Source organism: Taudactylus pleione, unplaced genomic scaffold, assembly GCF_031769625.1.
Source record: "Taudactylus pleione unplaced genomic scaffold, aTauple2 ptg000602l, whole genome shotgun sequence".
NCBI classification, from domain to species: domain Eukaryota; kingdom Metazoa; phylum Chordata; class Amphibia; order Anura; family Myobatrachidae; genus Taudactylus; species Taudactylus pleione.
Genome location: NW_028285004.1, coordinates 3,695,150 through 3,709,993, shown reverse-complemented (window position 1 = coordinate 3,709,993; position 14,844 = coordinate 3,695,150). Strand labels below are relative to the sequence as shown.

The window sequence follows — 14,844 nt, the reverse complement described above, 5'->3', positions numbered from 1 at the left end:
AACAAATAAAGGCCGCAGGTGTACTACAGGATCCAGTCTTCAACCTGTATTCCAGCTAGTTTGTAATAGAACTGCAACCTAATAGTTATGTATTTTACATATGCTTGGACAACACAATTTTGTAGTGTATGTACAGATGTGTCCACATACATCTATCCTCCTTGCGCATTAAATAGCCCTTCTAGTCGTGCCATGCTCCATGCTGTGGCATGACTCAGTAGTGCAGAGCATCTTTTCTCTTTCATCCACTAGGGGACACTGATGATGCTTACGCTGTGGTATAGAGGCGTGGATAGCTGGAGCTGGCACTTCAATAATTTAAAAGTGTGAAGCTCCTCCCCCTCTATGCCCCACCAGCCCTCAGTTTTAGAAAATGTGCCTACGGAGCTGGTCACAACCTGCTGTGCTCCAGCAGGACGCTTATTTTATTTCTTTTATTTAACATTTATTCTTTTAATTTTTTTTTATTATTTGAAACATCTTTTACATTCTTTTATTGAGGTACCCTTCACCACCTCTCTAAAGGTGGAGTCCGGGCACCTGGCGCCCTGTTACACCTCCAGGGGTTAACAGGAAGGAGTGTGCAGTGCTTACAAGGAAAAGCATCTGGCAGCTCCTTAACGCCACTCACGTACACAGCACTTTAGCTGCAGAGACACGAAGACAAGTGCTGTTGAAACCGGCCAGGGAGCGCAGTGAGTATATCACCAGCGCATTCCCCGTCTCCTGCCCCGCTGTCAGCGCTGTATACAAAGAGCGCTATGGAGCATGAGTCATCTGCTCTCCCTCTCCCCGCTGCTGAGCGCGGCTATGCGGCTCCTACTCAGCGGGGCTGGCAAAGCGCTGCTCCTGGATTTACAGCTCCCCTCTCCCCACTGCTGAGCGCGGCTAAGCGGCTCCTACTCAGCGGGGCTGGTTAAAGGCTCCCCTCTTCATACGGCTGAGCGCAGCTGGCGGCTCCTACAACGGGGCTTGCAGGGGGAGGTGATTACTGCAGGCAGCCATACTAGAAGCCCTGTAGGCTTGAGGAAGGGGGGCGGAGCTTAACTGCGCGGGCTCTCTGTCTGTTTTACGCGGGAGCGGCTGTGAGAACAGTGTGGCTGCTGTTTGTTAACCTGTTGTTTGCCTGCATCTCTCCATTATAGGTAGGGTGCGGCACATGCAGAAGGCTGATTCTCCTGACTACATCCCTGGCAAGAGGCTGTGAGTAATCACTGGGGTGTAAGTGCAGGGAATCTAATCTGTGGGAGGGGGTACCTCTTCCTCTGTGTCCCAACCAGCCTTCTGTTTTATTTCTAATTCACTTTTATTTCTACTGTGTCCCTCTGGTGACTGTGTGTATCCATGTCAAACAGAACAAAAGCGGCTCAAAAGATGTTTGTCTGTTCTAAGTGTAACAACAAACTTACTAAGCCGCATGCCACTGGGTCTTCGTTATGTGATGCTTGTATAGCAATAGATCCACCTATGGCTACTGCTGACTCAGCTGCTCCTCCATGGGCCGCTGACATTGTAGGAGTTATGTCAGACTTAGCGTCAGAGTTAGCGGAGGCACGTAGGTCTCAGCCTCCCTGGGTGGCGGGGCTAACCAAGTCTCTAGACTCCCTGGTACAGGTTATGGGTACAGCGGCATCTGCATCCTCCACTTCCTACCAAAGACCGACACAGAAGCGTACTCTGACGACTGTTCTCCAGTCAGAGGAGTCGGACGAAGAATTTCTCGCTATGGAGGATACTGAAGAAGGGGAATTGGATGACGATACCCCTCAGGAGTTAAGAGTCCACCTCTCCCGGGGTGGAATCTCTAATTTTGGCGGTCAGAAAGACCCTGAATTTACCTGAAGATATAACTCCTCCATCACAGGAGTTTGAATTATTTCACGAACAACCTAAGAGCTCTGCGGTTTTTCCGTTCTCACAGCAACTTCAGCAACAGCTCTCTGTGGCCTGGAAAAAGCCAGGTAAGCGGTTCCAAATTCCGCGCTGGTTTTCGTCTAGCTACCCATTTCCATTATCCATGATGGAGATGTGGGAAACACCTCCTCCAGTAGATGCGTCTGTCTCCCGTCTCTCAAAGAAAACAGCACTCCCAGTACCGGGAGCTTCAGTACTAAAAGATCCGTCTGATCGTAAGTTGGAGACAACGCTAAGATCTATTTATACTGCAGCGGGTGCTCAACTTAGGCCCACACTTGTTACCGCTTGGGTTAACAAGGCTGTGGTTTGCTGGGCCGACCAATTGATTACAGGTTTGGACTCAGGTACTTCCAGAGAAGAGTTACGTCTACTAGCAGAACACATCCGTGAATCTGCAGTTTACATGGGAGAAGCTTCAAAAGATATCAGTCATATTAGTGCTCGCATATCTGCTTCGGTGATTTCGGGCCGCAGAGCCCTCTGGCTGCGCGCTTGGCAAGCTGACGCAGAATCCAAGCGTGCGGTGGAAGGTCTACCATTCACTGGCAACATGCTGTTCGGACCGGAATTAGACAAATGGATATCCCAGGCCACAGTGGGTAATTCTTCCTTCCTCCCGTCAACTGGCTCCCAGAAGATCATACACTGGACCTTCGTTTAATTCCTTTCGTGCGCCACATTCCTTTCGTGGTAGGGCCAGAGGTGCGCCCACACAACCAAGATGGGGCAGAGGTAGAGGTCGCCCACACACGGTTGCTCGTTGACAGGAGCCTAAACCAGCTGAGAAACAGGTGGCATTACGGTCTTCCGTCACACCTAGGACCATCTGCAGTGGGAGCTCGCCTGCAAGGATTTCAGCAAATTTGGAACCAGACTTCTACAGAACCATGGATCCGCAGACTTATTTCCCTGGGGTACCGAATAGACTTCGAAGCACCCCCTCCACCTCGGTTCTTCACTTCAAGTCTGCCAATACAGGCAGACAAAGCCAGGGTTCTACAGGAGGCTATCCAGTCTCTAGTAGTATCATCTGTGCTAGTTCCGGTTCCGGAACTTCAACGAGGTATGGGGTTTTACTCAAACCTGTTTGTAGGCCTTACCGAGCCATCCGGCTTGGGTACTATCTTAAACCTAAAGTCTTTGAACCTGTATCTGAGAATGTATCGTTTCAAGATGGAGTCTCTGCAGTCAGTCATAGCGAGCTTGGAACCAGGGGAGTTCCTGATATCCCTGGATATCAGGGACGCCTATCTCCATGTTCCCATTTGGGAACCACACCAGGCCTTTCTGCGTTTCGCCATTTTGAAAGATCATTACCAGTTTCGGGCATTACCATTCGGGTTATCCTCGGCTCCCCGCATCTTCACCAAACTCATGTCAGTCATGATCGCTCTCCTTCAGTCATCAGGAGTGAACATAATACCTTATTTGGACGACCTGTTAATCAAGGCTCCATCGGTGTCTCTTTTATCAGATCATGCCTTACTGACATATCATACTCTAATCCAACACGGTTGGATAATGAACTTCAAGAAGTCGAATCTCAATCCGTCCCAGAAACTTCTGTTTTTAGGCATGATATTGGATACGGAATTGCAGAGGATTTTTCTTCCAACAGGCAAGGCCAGGGATATCCGGTTGTTAGTTCAGCTGGTCCTCAGAACAAAGAAGGTATCCATGCTTCTTTGTCTGCGTCTCTTAGGGAAAATGGTAGCTGCTTTCGAGGCTCTATAGTTTGGCCGGTTTCACTCCAGGGTGTTTCAGCTGGACCTGTTAGCACAGGGGTCAGGGTCTCATCTGCTTCTACATCGACAGATCCGTCTGAACCCGGTTACCAGAGTAGCTCTTCTTTGGTGGACACAATCCAGAAATCTGTTAGCAGGCAGAAGATTTGGAGTGTGGGACTGGATCATCGTAACAACGGATGCCAGTCTGCGAGGTTGGGGAGCAGTAGTCCTCGATTATCACTTTCAGGGTCGATGGTCCCCTCTAGAACAGAAGTGGCCAATAAATGTGTTGAAACTCAGAGCGATTTACAATGCTCTGATAGAGGCAACAGAGTTTCTAAAGGCTCGTCCGGTAAGAGTTCAGTCCAACAACGCGACGGCCGTCGCTTACATCAACCGGCAAGGAGGGACTCGGAGTCGCATGACAATGCGAGAAGTAACTCAGATCCTCCGGTGGACCGAGCATCAGTCAGTAATACTGTCGGCGATATTCATCCCGGGTGTGGACAACTGGGAAGCAGATTACCTAAGTCGACAGGATATCCATCCCGGGGAATGGAAGCTTCATCCAGACGTATTCAACGTGCTGATATGTCGTTGGGGATGTCCTCAGGTGGATCTCATGGCATCACGATTGAATCGTCAACTTCCAGTATACATGTCAAGAACTCGAGATCCGTAGGCGGAAGCAGTAGACGCTCTGACAAGTCCGTGGATCTACGAGTTCGTTTACCTTTTTCCTCTGATTCCACTTCTTCCTCGTCTTCTAAAAAGGATAAAACAGGAGACAGCTTCTGTAATTCTCGTGGCCCCGAACTGGCCTCGGAGAAGTTGGTTCTCGGACCTTCGGTCCCTATTGTCAGACGATCCGTGGCCCCTTCCTCTGCGCCCGGATCTTCTACAGCAGGGCCCTTTCATACACCCCAACTTAGCACAGCTGCGTTTAACGGGGTGGCTCTTGAAACCGATATCCTAAGACGTAGAGGCATCCCAGACGCGGTTATTCCCACCATGCTACGTGCCGGGAAACCAGTTTCTGCTGCGCATTATCATCGCATCTGGCGTGCTTGTATATCATGGTGTTCCAGTCGGGGTCTTCCGTCTAGGACCTTTCGTTTGTCCCGCTTTCTGCTTTTCCTTCAGACAGGTCTGGATTCTGGCCTTCGTCTGGGAACCTTAAAGGTGCAGGTTTCTGCCCTTTCTATTTTCTTTCAAAGGAAATTGGCCCTCATTCCTGAGGTGCAGACGTTTCTTCAAGGGGTGTTGCGCGTGCAACCTTCTTTTGTACATCCAATAGATCCCTGGGACCTAAACTTAGTGCTTCTGTTTCTTCAGTCGCCCATGTTTGAACCTTTGGAGGAGGTTGATCTTAAGTACCTGTCTTGGAAGACTGTCCTCCTGGCTGTCGCTTCGGCTCGTAGGGTTTCAGAGTTGGGGGCTCTATCCTATAAACCACCTTACCTTGTTTTTCATACGGATAGGGCGGAACTCCGGACGGTAGCCGCCTTTCTTCCTAAGGTTGTGTCATTGTTCCATATCAATCAGCCTATTGTGGTACCGTCGTTGGTGGAGGACTCTGGTTCTTCTACCTTGGATGTGGTTAGGGCTCTCCGAATCTATGTTGCCAGGACGGGGTCCCTCCGTAAGTCTGAGTCACTTTTTGTCCTCTATAACGCTGTTCGGAGGGGTTGGCCAGCGTCTAAACAGACTCTTGGACGTTGGATCCGGCTGACTATTCATCAGACTATTCATGTGAGTGCCGACCGTCGGCCTCCTTCGTCCATTTCTGCTCATTCCACACGTTCTGTGGGTGCGTCATGAGCGGCCGGTAGAGAAGCCTCCACGTCACAATTTTGCCGTGCGGCCACTTGGTCTTCAGTTCACACGTTTGTCAAGTTTTACAAATTTGATATGTTTGCTTCTTCAGCATCCCGTTTTGGCCGCCTTGTTCTGCAGGCGCCACAGAGCACTCCCGCCTGTGGGGATAACTTTGGGACGTCCCCAGCGTAAGCATCTCCAGTGTCCCCTGGTGGATGAAAGAGAAAATGGGATTTTGGTACCCACCGGTAAATCCTTTTCACTGATTCCACAGGGGACACTGGACGCCCACCTCTGCGCTCTTTGCCTGCCTGTTCGGATTGTTCCGTATGTTGTATACTGTGTGTGGTGTTCTCTCTTTTTGTTACTGGGGCATAGAGGGGGAGGAGCTTCACACTTTTAGATTATTGAAGTGCCAGCTCCAGCTATCCACGCCTCTATACCCCAGCGTAAGCATCTCCAGTGTCCCCTGTGGAATCAGAGAAAAGGATTTACCGGTAGGTACCAAAATCCCATTTTTGTGCGACTTTTTATTTTCCAAAGCACAAGCAGCTTGTGTTGATTTAAAATGATATGCGGCATGCCTATATTCTGTGTGCAACTGCGGGTGTATCTGTATGCACAATAGCCGCTGACACTGTAACGTTACTTCGCATGCAGATACACCCACAGTCACACACACAATATAGGCATGCTGCATATCATATAACCAGCAAAAGCAGCTTGTCTGCGTCCTATTCGCATCGCTGTGTGAATCAGATGAATTTGAAGGTAAAAAGACACTCAGTGCTACCGAGTCACAGAGCAATCTTGCGTTATGTTTAACGCAACTTGTAGCACTTGGAGGATAGATCTATGTGGACACATCTGTATGTTTGTAATGAATTGCACAGTGACAGAGAGAGCTGTCTGAAGAACATATTCATATGTTACCAGTTACTTTATACTGTATATTACAATCATTGTGTAAATAAATATCCTATACATGTAATGTTTCAAGAATACGTTTTTAGGTTTTTGAAGATCTATACGTTTTAAAAACTTTTTTGGGGTAGCCAACCAGTCAGAGATCAAGAGCCATAAAATGTCTATTGATTACTCACAATGAGTCATGCCTATTAGAACTCTTCACATGCCATCACACGTGCCACACAGAGGTCCCCACATGCTCCTTATTTGCCTAATAGACCTCACTGTGTGCCCATCAGATCTCATACCATGCCCCTTGCATGATTACAAAATCATCCCACATGTCTCTTACATGCATAACAAACATCCTCACATAGCATCAGACCTACCCCACATTTACAGACATTCATAGTCAAAATTGGGACTGTATTTTCTCATAAATAAGTGATTATTAAGACTATTGCCTCCATATATGATCATATTGACATTTTTCTATAGTTATACAGTGAATGCAGTTATCTATGTATGTGGGGTGGAATTTAGCTGCATTAGGTTGATTGTTCTGTTTAAAATATCAGTTTGTTGATATTGATTGCTCCCTCATATGCCCAACACACCTTCCCCCACTTACCTTTCAGCTGGAGCTCTCTGACTGTGAAGCATAGTGGAATGTTGAGGGGGAGCGCAGTGCACTCCCTCCTCCTCAGCAATGCTGCATGACCATCATCTGCAGTTGGGAGACACTTTTACAAGTTCAAAGAGCCACAGGTTGGCCACCGCTGTTATATATAAAAAGCTTTTTTAATTGCAAAAGGTCCTTGTACTCCAGCCAGTAATGTATTTTTGCTATGCCACATGCAAGTTTTAGAACACACTGTAAAATATACACTTTAATGCAAGACTGTCTGCGGTATCATTTGGACACAATTTGGTAAGCAGAATTGTGAGGTGACCTTACAGGCTAATATGGAATATAATATTTATTTTAGCAGTGTATAGATGTATTAGTCCCCAGAATGTTCATAGTCAGGGTGTTAGATGAAGAAACCTGGACACACCAACTATTTTTTTCAGATGAATCTTTATTTTCTTGCAAGAAAGGCAGTGTGATTAAGGTAGATTGCAGTGTCCTCCCCTAGATTCACTCTTAGGGAATAATTATTAACTTATAATCTCTAATGGGAACAGCCATGATAATATTTATACACTATGGGATGGGTGTTTGCCCTCTTCCCCTTTATAGATTGCTAGAGTAGTGGACAGTGTTAGGGCTGAAGACCAAGGGCCTGATTCAGAGATGGATAGTAATGCGGTCGCAGCTTTGATTTTGTACGGAACGGAGAAGCGAAAATATTCTAATTGTCCCAAAGATCACACGAGCGTAAGGACACCCGATGCTGGCAACTTATCTGCGTACACCGTTGCTTTACTGCGTAAATATCGGTAACATTAACTCACATAGAGTGGCCATCTTGCCCTTGCAACAAGTCTGACCAGCCGCAGACTCTGCAGCTCTCCTGAAACGCAGAGAGCTCTCATGCTGCGTATGCAATCGCAGTGGCTAATTTATGCGCGCCCATGAAATGGCGTTCAGACACACGCCTGCGTTTTTCTTACCACCCACAAATGCTGACAACCTGGCACACACTTTGCAATGGATTACCTTGTGCATCCGTAATCGCAATGCAGCCGCTGCAGACACGCAGGACGGCTTATACTTGTGCACAATGGCAAACGATAGCTGGATTTGTGTAAATATCAGCATGGTGTAAATCTGAGTTACCCAAATGGCAGATCTGTTCTTCTCTTATTTCTTAGACTAGCCTGTAGGTGACAAATAAGGACCTATAGCCGAGGTAAAAGACCCTCTTTAACAGTTGCTGCTGCCTTGCTTGTAATATCAGAGAAATATCAGAACTGTATTTCACCATAACTCTTCGGTTAGGGTAATAATATACAATACATTTTTAAATAACACTTTCTGTTTATTTTCAGAATGGGCAATTTTTTTTCAAACGCCACAGATCTACCTCGGTTTGATGCTCTAAAAATGGTGGAGGTAAGGCCGTTTTACAGTACTTTAGCGGGTCTGATTATAAACATGTATCCAAAGCATTGTCCACCTTCTATAAATTTGTACTTGGTTAAGTTATTGTTACGGTTGCTTTCAACACCCAGATCATGTGGCCAAGTAAGCACAGGTCACTAAAGGGGGGTATCCACTTAGCGATTTAGCCATGCGATTGTACGATAACGATGTCGTTATCGTGCAATCGCTTGCAAATTGCACATGCATCGGGCATGTTTTGGTCTGAAGCGACCAGCGATGCGCGTGCCCACTGGTCGCTTCCGACATCGCCCGTACATGCTGAACCTGACGATTTTGTCAGGTTCAGCATGTGCGGGGATGAGGGATGTGCCTGGACTGAACGAGTGATCGTTCAGTCTGGGCACATCACTAGATATACAAACGAGAGCACGACAGTCGTAATGTCGTAGTCATGCTCTCGTTTGAATATCTATAAGCGGATACCCACCCGCCTTTAGCATGCAATGGCTTATCTTGTTTCTAAGAAAATGCTATACTTTTTTTTTTTTTTTCAAACAAAAGTAAACTAAAAAATAAATATTTTATATTTTTAACCACTGGTTTTTATTGATTTGTTGGTTTGTATCTGACAGATGACAGTCTCCAAAAATTGTGTAGTCATTTTTTCAAAGACCACCTGTCCATATTGCTCGATGGCTAAAGAGGCATTTAACAGTATAAATGTGAGTTATAAGACAATTGAGCTGGATGAAATGGAGAATGGAAACCAGGTTCAAGAAGCACTTCGTGAAATGACAGGAGGCAGATCTGTAAGTATCACACTTCATTCCGATCAACCGCTATGCACACCAAATATGTGCCAAGAAATGGGCACGCTATTAATGTCATTTATTGGGATACACAGTCAATAACAAACATACAAGGTGGGAAGTATGTAGAAAAGGGAGAGCCATACTTCTTTCTTGGAGCGCCGTATTAAGGAAATGTACTTTTTTACTCCGATATCTTTCCAGCAATTAGGTAAGGGTTCTTTGCTGAGTAAATCTTATTTTTTAATTAGTTTTAGCATTTCTTAGAATATTTTTTTTTAATAAATGTATTTTTACTGAGTTTACATTGCAAATGAAGTGCTGTATTAATGCGAATACAGACAGCTGCTGACGGTCCCAGGTCTATATTCTCCTCAGATACTATCTCAGAGAACATTTGTGGTCTTTATTATACTGCCTCCACTCTGATCTGTCCAACCTCTGCGAAAGACAGGCAAAGATTCCAAATTGCAGTTTGGTCATAGGGCTGCATTGGACCAGGCGGAGGGCTGTGTTTGGACACCCCTGGCGTAGACCCACTGGGGGGTGCGTCTGGCCTACTGACTAAGGTATGCTAATTAAGCTATCTGCCGTCTATGTGGGATTTCATGTGTCCCGGTCACAAGCCTCACTTTTTCTGCATCTTTACTGCTGCCTTCATCATTAGGATCTGTCTAAAATGGGCATCTTAACTGTGTCCGAACGCCTAAAACAAGCACGGAAGTTGGGCTACATGCCCATAACAATCTCAACAGACAGTCTTTCCGCCTAGAAACGCCCATTTCTTGTTAGTCTCCATTTACTCGAAATCCAGTCCTAGTACAACTACTTTCTACCATAGATGCATCAAGGGGCCCATGTGCATAACATGTTTTCAGATTAAGACACATACACAGTCCACTCGAAATCGCCCGTTCCTTAATATTCGTCCTACTCCTAAATCGAAAAGGATTATTGGATAATGAACACAGTGGGCCTGATTCGATCATTTTAAAGCATCACTGTAGTTTATGTCGTCGTCAGTCCATTTGCCCAATGTTTGCGGCCATCTTAAGACACCGCAAAGAACAAGAGGTTATATGGTTAGAAATCTAAAGATATGACAAGTTGTATAATATGGATGTAATTACAGGGCTTGGGGGCTAGAATTGAATTCTTTAACAGATTTCCTCAGACTATTATCTTTTATTTGTAAAGTGCTGACACATTACACAGCACTGTACAATGAGCGGATCATGACACAAACAAATTACATACAAAGACGTGGAAAAGAAGGTAAAGAATGGCCTGTCCAAATGAGATTGATGAATAAGGAAGAGGACTAACTAATAATTATATAAAACTAACCGCACATGGATTTTCTCTCCCTAGCGTATTTTATATCCTTTTCACATTTAAAGGGGCAATATGGAACTGACTTGAAGCTGGTGCTATAAGCTCATTTCCTGTAAGAAAGAACATGATTTCTGTCTGTCAGGGTTGATTCAATGTTCTGCGATGTGTGGTTGTACACATCACGGTGGAATTTGGCACCCAAGCTTCCCCAGTGTCCTGAGCATTTCTATGGGGTGGGATGGGATAGTTGGCGATGCTTGTAGTCACAAAGTGTTGGAGTTCCAACAGCACTTTGCAAAAATTGGGCTTCATTCAGTGTTGTATGCAAACCTGATGCTTTGTGTGCCACACCGATGGTGAGAGATCTGCGAATACGCAGGTCTCCTGCAAGATCGGTCTCTGTGCCCCCAAGCCACAGGCTGATTGACAAGCTGCGTCCGTTTGGGGACGGGATGGCAACAGTGAGTGTTTTTCAAAATAGAGGAGTGTCGTCCCCATTTTGTAGGCTGTCAAGGCCAAGATCCGTGTCTTTCAACACAGATTTTCTGGCCCCGGCAGAGTGAAAACACTGGCCATCCCGCATAACCTGAGGGATACTCAGATGGCCAATGTTTTCGCAGATGATCCAATGCTGCCTCCTCAGACGCAGCAACGGATCACAGAAGCTTACACAGGACGCCTCCTGCAGCATTAGCGTATTACACACAACTGCTGCGGCCACCTCTGAATTGGGCCCATTGCCAGAAACTGAATACCCCTGTTGGTGTGATAAGGAAGAATTTGTAATAGTAATACTGCATGCATTGTGTATCTGATGCATTCCATAGGCGTCGGGTGGGTTTCTTAGAGAACAGTCCACTACGAAGTAATGTGATCATTATTATACTATTGCCAATAAACAGAATTTGTTATTTATGGAATGCCAATATCTTTTATAGTAATCAGATTTCTTGGCATGGTTTCACATCCGGAAAGTATTCTCAACGCTACACTTTTTCCACATTTTGTTATGTTACAGCCTTATTCCAAAATGGAATAAATTAATTTTTGTCTTCAAAATTCTACACACAATACCCCATAATGACGTGTAAAGTTTTTTTTTTTTTGCGATTTTTGCAAATTTAATAAAAACAAACTAAGAAATCACATGTACATAAGTATTCACAACCTTTGCTCAATACTTTGTTGATGCACCTTTGGCAGCAATTACAGCCTCAAGTCTTTTTGAATATGATGCCACAAGCTTGGCACATCTATCTTTGGGCAGTTTTGCCCATTCCTCTTTGCAGCACCTCTCAAGCTCCATCAGGTTGGATGGGAAGCGTCGGTGCACAGCCATTTTCAGATCTCTCCAGAGATGTTCAATTGGATTCAAGTCTGGACTCTGGCTTGGGCACTCAAGGACATTCACAGAGTTGTCCTGAAGCCACTCCTTTTGATATCTTGGCTGTGTGCGTAGGGTCGTTGTCCTGCTGAAAGATGAACATTCTCCCCAGTATGAGGTCAAGAGTGCTATGGAGCAGGTTTTCATCCTGGATGTCTCTGTACATTGCTGCATTCATCTTTCCCTCTATCCTGACTAGTCTCCAAGTTCCTGCTGCTGAAAAACATCCCCACAGCATGATGCTACCACTACCATGCTTCACTGTAGAGATGTTATTGGCCTGGTGATGAGCGGCGCCTGGTTTCCTCCAAACATAATGTCTGGCACTCACGCCAAAGAGTTCTTCCTCTTTTTTTTTTTTTTTGTTTCTCATGGTCTGAGAGCCCTTCAGGTGCATTTTGGCAAACTCCAGGCAGGCCACCATGTGCTTTTTAGTAAGGAGTGCCTTCCGTCTGGCCACTCTACCATACAGGCCTGATTGGTGGACTGCTACAGATATGGTTGTCCTTCTGGAAGTTTCTCCTCTCCACAGAAGAATGCTGTAGCTCTAACAGTGTGACCATCGCGTTCTTGGTCACCTCCCTGACTAGGGCCCTTCTCCCTCGATCGCTCAGTTTAGACGGCCGGCCAACACTAGGAAGAGTCCTGGTGGTTCCGAACTTCTTCCATTTACGGATGATGGAGGCCACTGTGCTTATTGGGACCTTCAAAGCAGCAGATATTTTTCTGTACCCGTACCCTTCCCCCAGATTTGTACCTCCAGACAATCCTGTCGCGGAGGTTTACAGACAATTCCTTGGACTGCATGCTTGGTTTGTGCTCTGACATGCACTGTCAAGTGTGGGACCTTATATAGACCGGTGTATGCCTTTCAAAATAATGTCCAATCAACTGAATTTACCACAGGTGGACTCCAATTAAGCTGTAGGAAGATGATCCGTGGAAACAGGATGCAACGGAGCTCAATTTTGAGCTTCATGGCAAAGGCTGTGAATACTTATGTACATGTGATTTCTTAAGCTGCATACACACACAACGATTTTTTGAACAAAATCGTTTAACGATAATCGTTTGAAAAAAATCGTTCACTTTCTGAGTCAAACAATGAATGATAATCGTTCATGCGCGTTCACGTTTGTAGTTTAGACAGACTTGTCAACTCAACGATTTTCATTAAGGGAATATGCAAAAATCGTTTTGTAGTTCAAAAAAATCGTTCATTACACTTTAAAAAAATCTGACAGATAATCTGACAGAAAATCGTTCATAAAATCGTTGGTTATAAAATTGTTCTGTGTGTATGCAGCTTTAGTGGTTTTTTTTTTTTATTAAACTTGCAAAAATACGGAGCTTGAGAGGTGCTGCAAAGAGAAATGGGCGAAACTGCCCAAAGATAGGTGCCAAGCTTGTGGCAACATATTCAAAAAGACTTGAGGCTGTAAATGCTGCCATAGGTGCATCAACAAAGTCTTGAGCAAAGGCTGTGAATACTTATGTACATGTAATATCCTTAATTTTTTTTTTTTTTTTTTTATTAAATTTGCAAAAAAACTTTTTACACGTTGTCATTATGGGGTATTGTGTGTAGAATTTTGAGGACAAAAAATAATTTATTCCATCTTGGAATAAGGCTGTAATATAACAAAAAATGTGGAAAAAGTGAAGCGTTGTGAATACTTTCTGGATGCACTGTAGAAGAAGACTGTTTGCTGAATATATGGGTTATTGAGTTAATTTACGAAATCGGTATGATTTACCGCCGGACGGCGGTTGGAATCCCGACAGCGGCTGCCCGACATGGGTGAATATCCCGATCGTCCCCAGGTAAGTATTCACTAACCTAACCCCGCCCTAACCCTCCTTAGGGGTGCCTAACCCTAACCTTCCCCCCAGTGCCTAAACCTAACCCACCGCCTAAACCTAAGTCCCCCCCGGGGGTGCCTAACCCTCCCTTCCCCTAGCCTAACCCTAACCTCCCGGGGGGGTGCCTAACCCTAAGCCCCTCGGGAGCCCAATCCCCCAACCCCACCCAGCACCACTTCGATCTGTTGTTGTTTGATAATGATCTGTTGTTGAATGATAAAGATCAGTTCGAGACACTGTTAAACACTGGTGATAGTTACCTGGCTGATTAATATACATGAATACAACTATGTTTATATATCCATCATATTTTCATTCAGCTGCTGCAGGTTGTAGTGTTTGAAGAGATGTGTTGCTCAAACTGAGCAGTCAGTGTGTGTGATAAGTCACTAGACATCATGCTGTATTCGGACACTGTCATATGAATGTGTGAGGAGCTTCATTAGGGGGCATACAATTGTTTTTCTGTGTCCTCTCTCTCGTGTGTAAATTCCCATATAAAGTGACTGATGATATTCAGTTGTTGTGGCTAAGTCTGTCTGAAGTACTGGGTGCCCAAAACTCTGACTTTATGCGGATTTGCAGAGGGTGCGAGCAGAAATAATGGGGGTCTGTGGCACTTGCAGAAACAATTGAATAGCCTCTGCCGGGTGCCCATCACTAATGGGTGCCCAAAAAACAATTGAATTCCTCCTATTGTATGTAATAAAGTAAGGAAGTTAACGCTGAACAACTCTTTCTAAAAAAAATTAAATAAAAACTAAAGTATTACATTTACAATCCGGCTTTTCACACAAATTTATGGATGTGTTCTGTTAGCTTCTGATATAGTTCACAAAGCTGAGACTGCAGTAGTTTAAGCGCAAGTGACATCACTGTGTCTGTGTATAAAGCAGCAAAGCCATACTGAGCACACTTGCAGAATAAATCCTGCTAAGCTGTCTGTCCATCTGTGTCTGCTGTATATGAGCATCATCTCTGTCACAATATGGCAGCCTGCTTCAGAGCGATATTCACCATGCTGTCTTTAAA

General features: G+C 45.1%; 1 protein-coding gene across 3 annotated transcripts in view; it reads left to right on the top strand.

Moving 5' to 3' along the window:
- The window catches only part of GLRX2 (glutaredoxin 2), a 45,955-nt gene that overhangs the window by 8,336 nt on the left and 22,775 nt on the right, over positions 1 to 14,844 (top strand). The window contains exons 3-5 of one of the 3 annotated variants that reach the window (XR_015871945.1): positions 8,367 to 8,430; positions 9,054 to 9,230; positions 9,609 to 9,799. Coding sequence is in view for 2 of the 3 variants with exons in the window: in XM_088453886.1 (XP_088310012.1) it covers positions 1,160 to 1,203; positions 8,367 to 8,430; positions 9,054 to 9,230 (285 nt within the window). In the remaining variant the exon portion in view is untranslated. Of the gene's footprint in view, positions 1 to 1,145; positions 1,204 to 8,366; positions 8,431 to 9,053; positions 9,231 to 9,608; positions 9,800 to 14,844 lie in introns of all 3 variants that reach the window. The other 2 variants (XM_088453886.1, XM_088453885.1) reach the window with 2 other exon arrangements.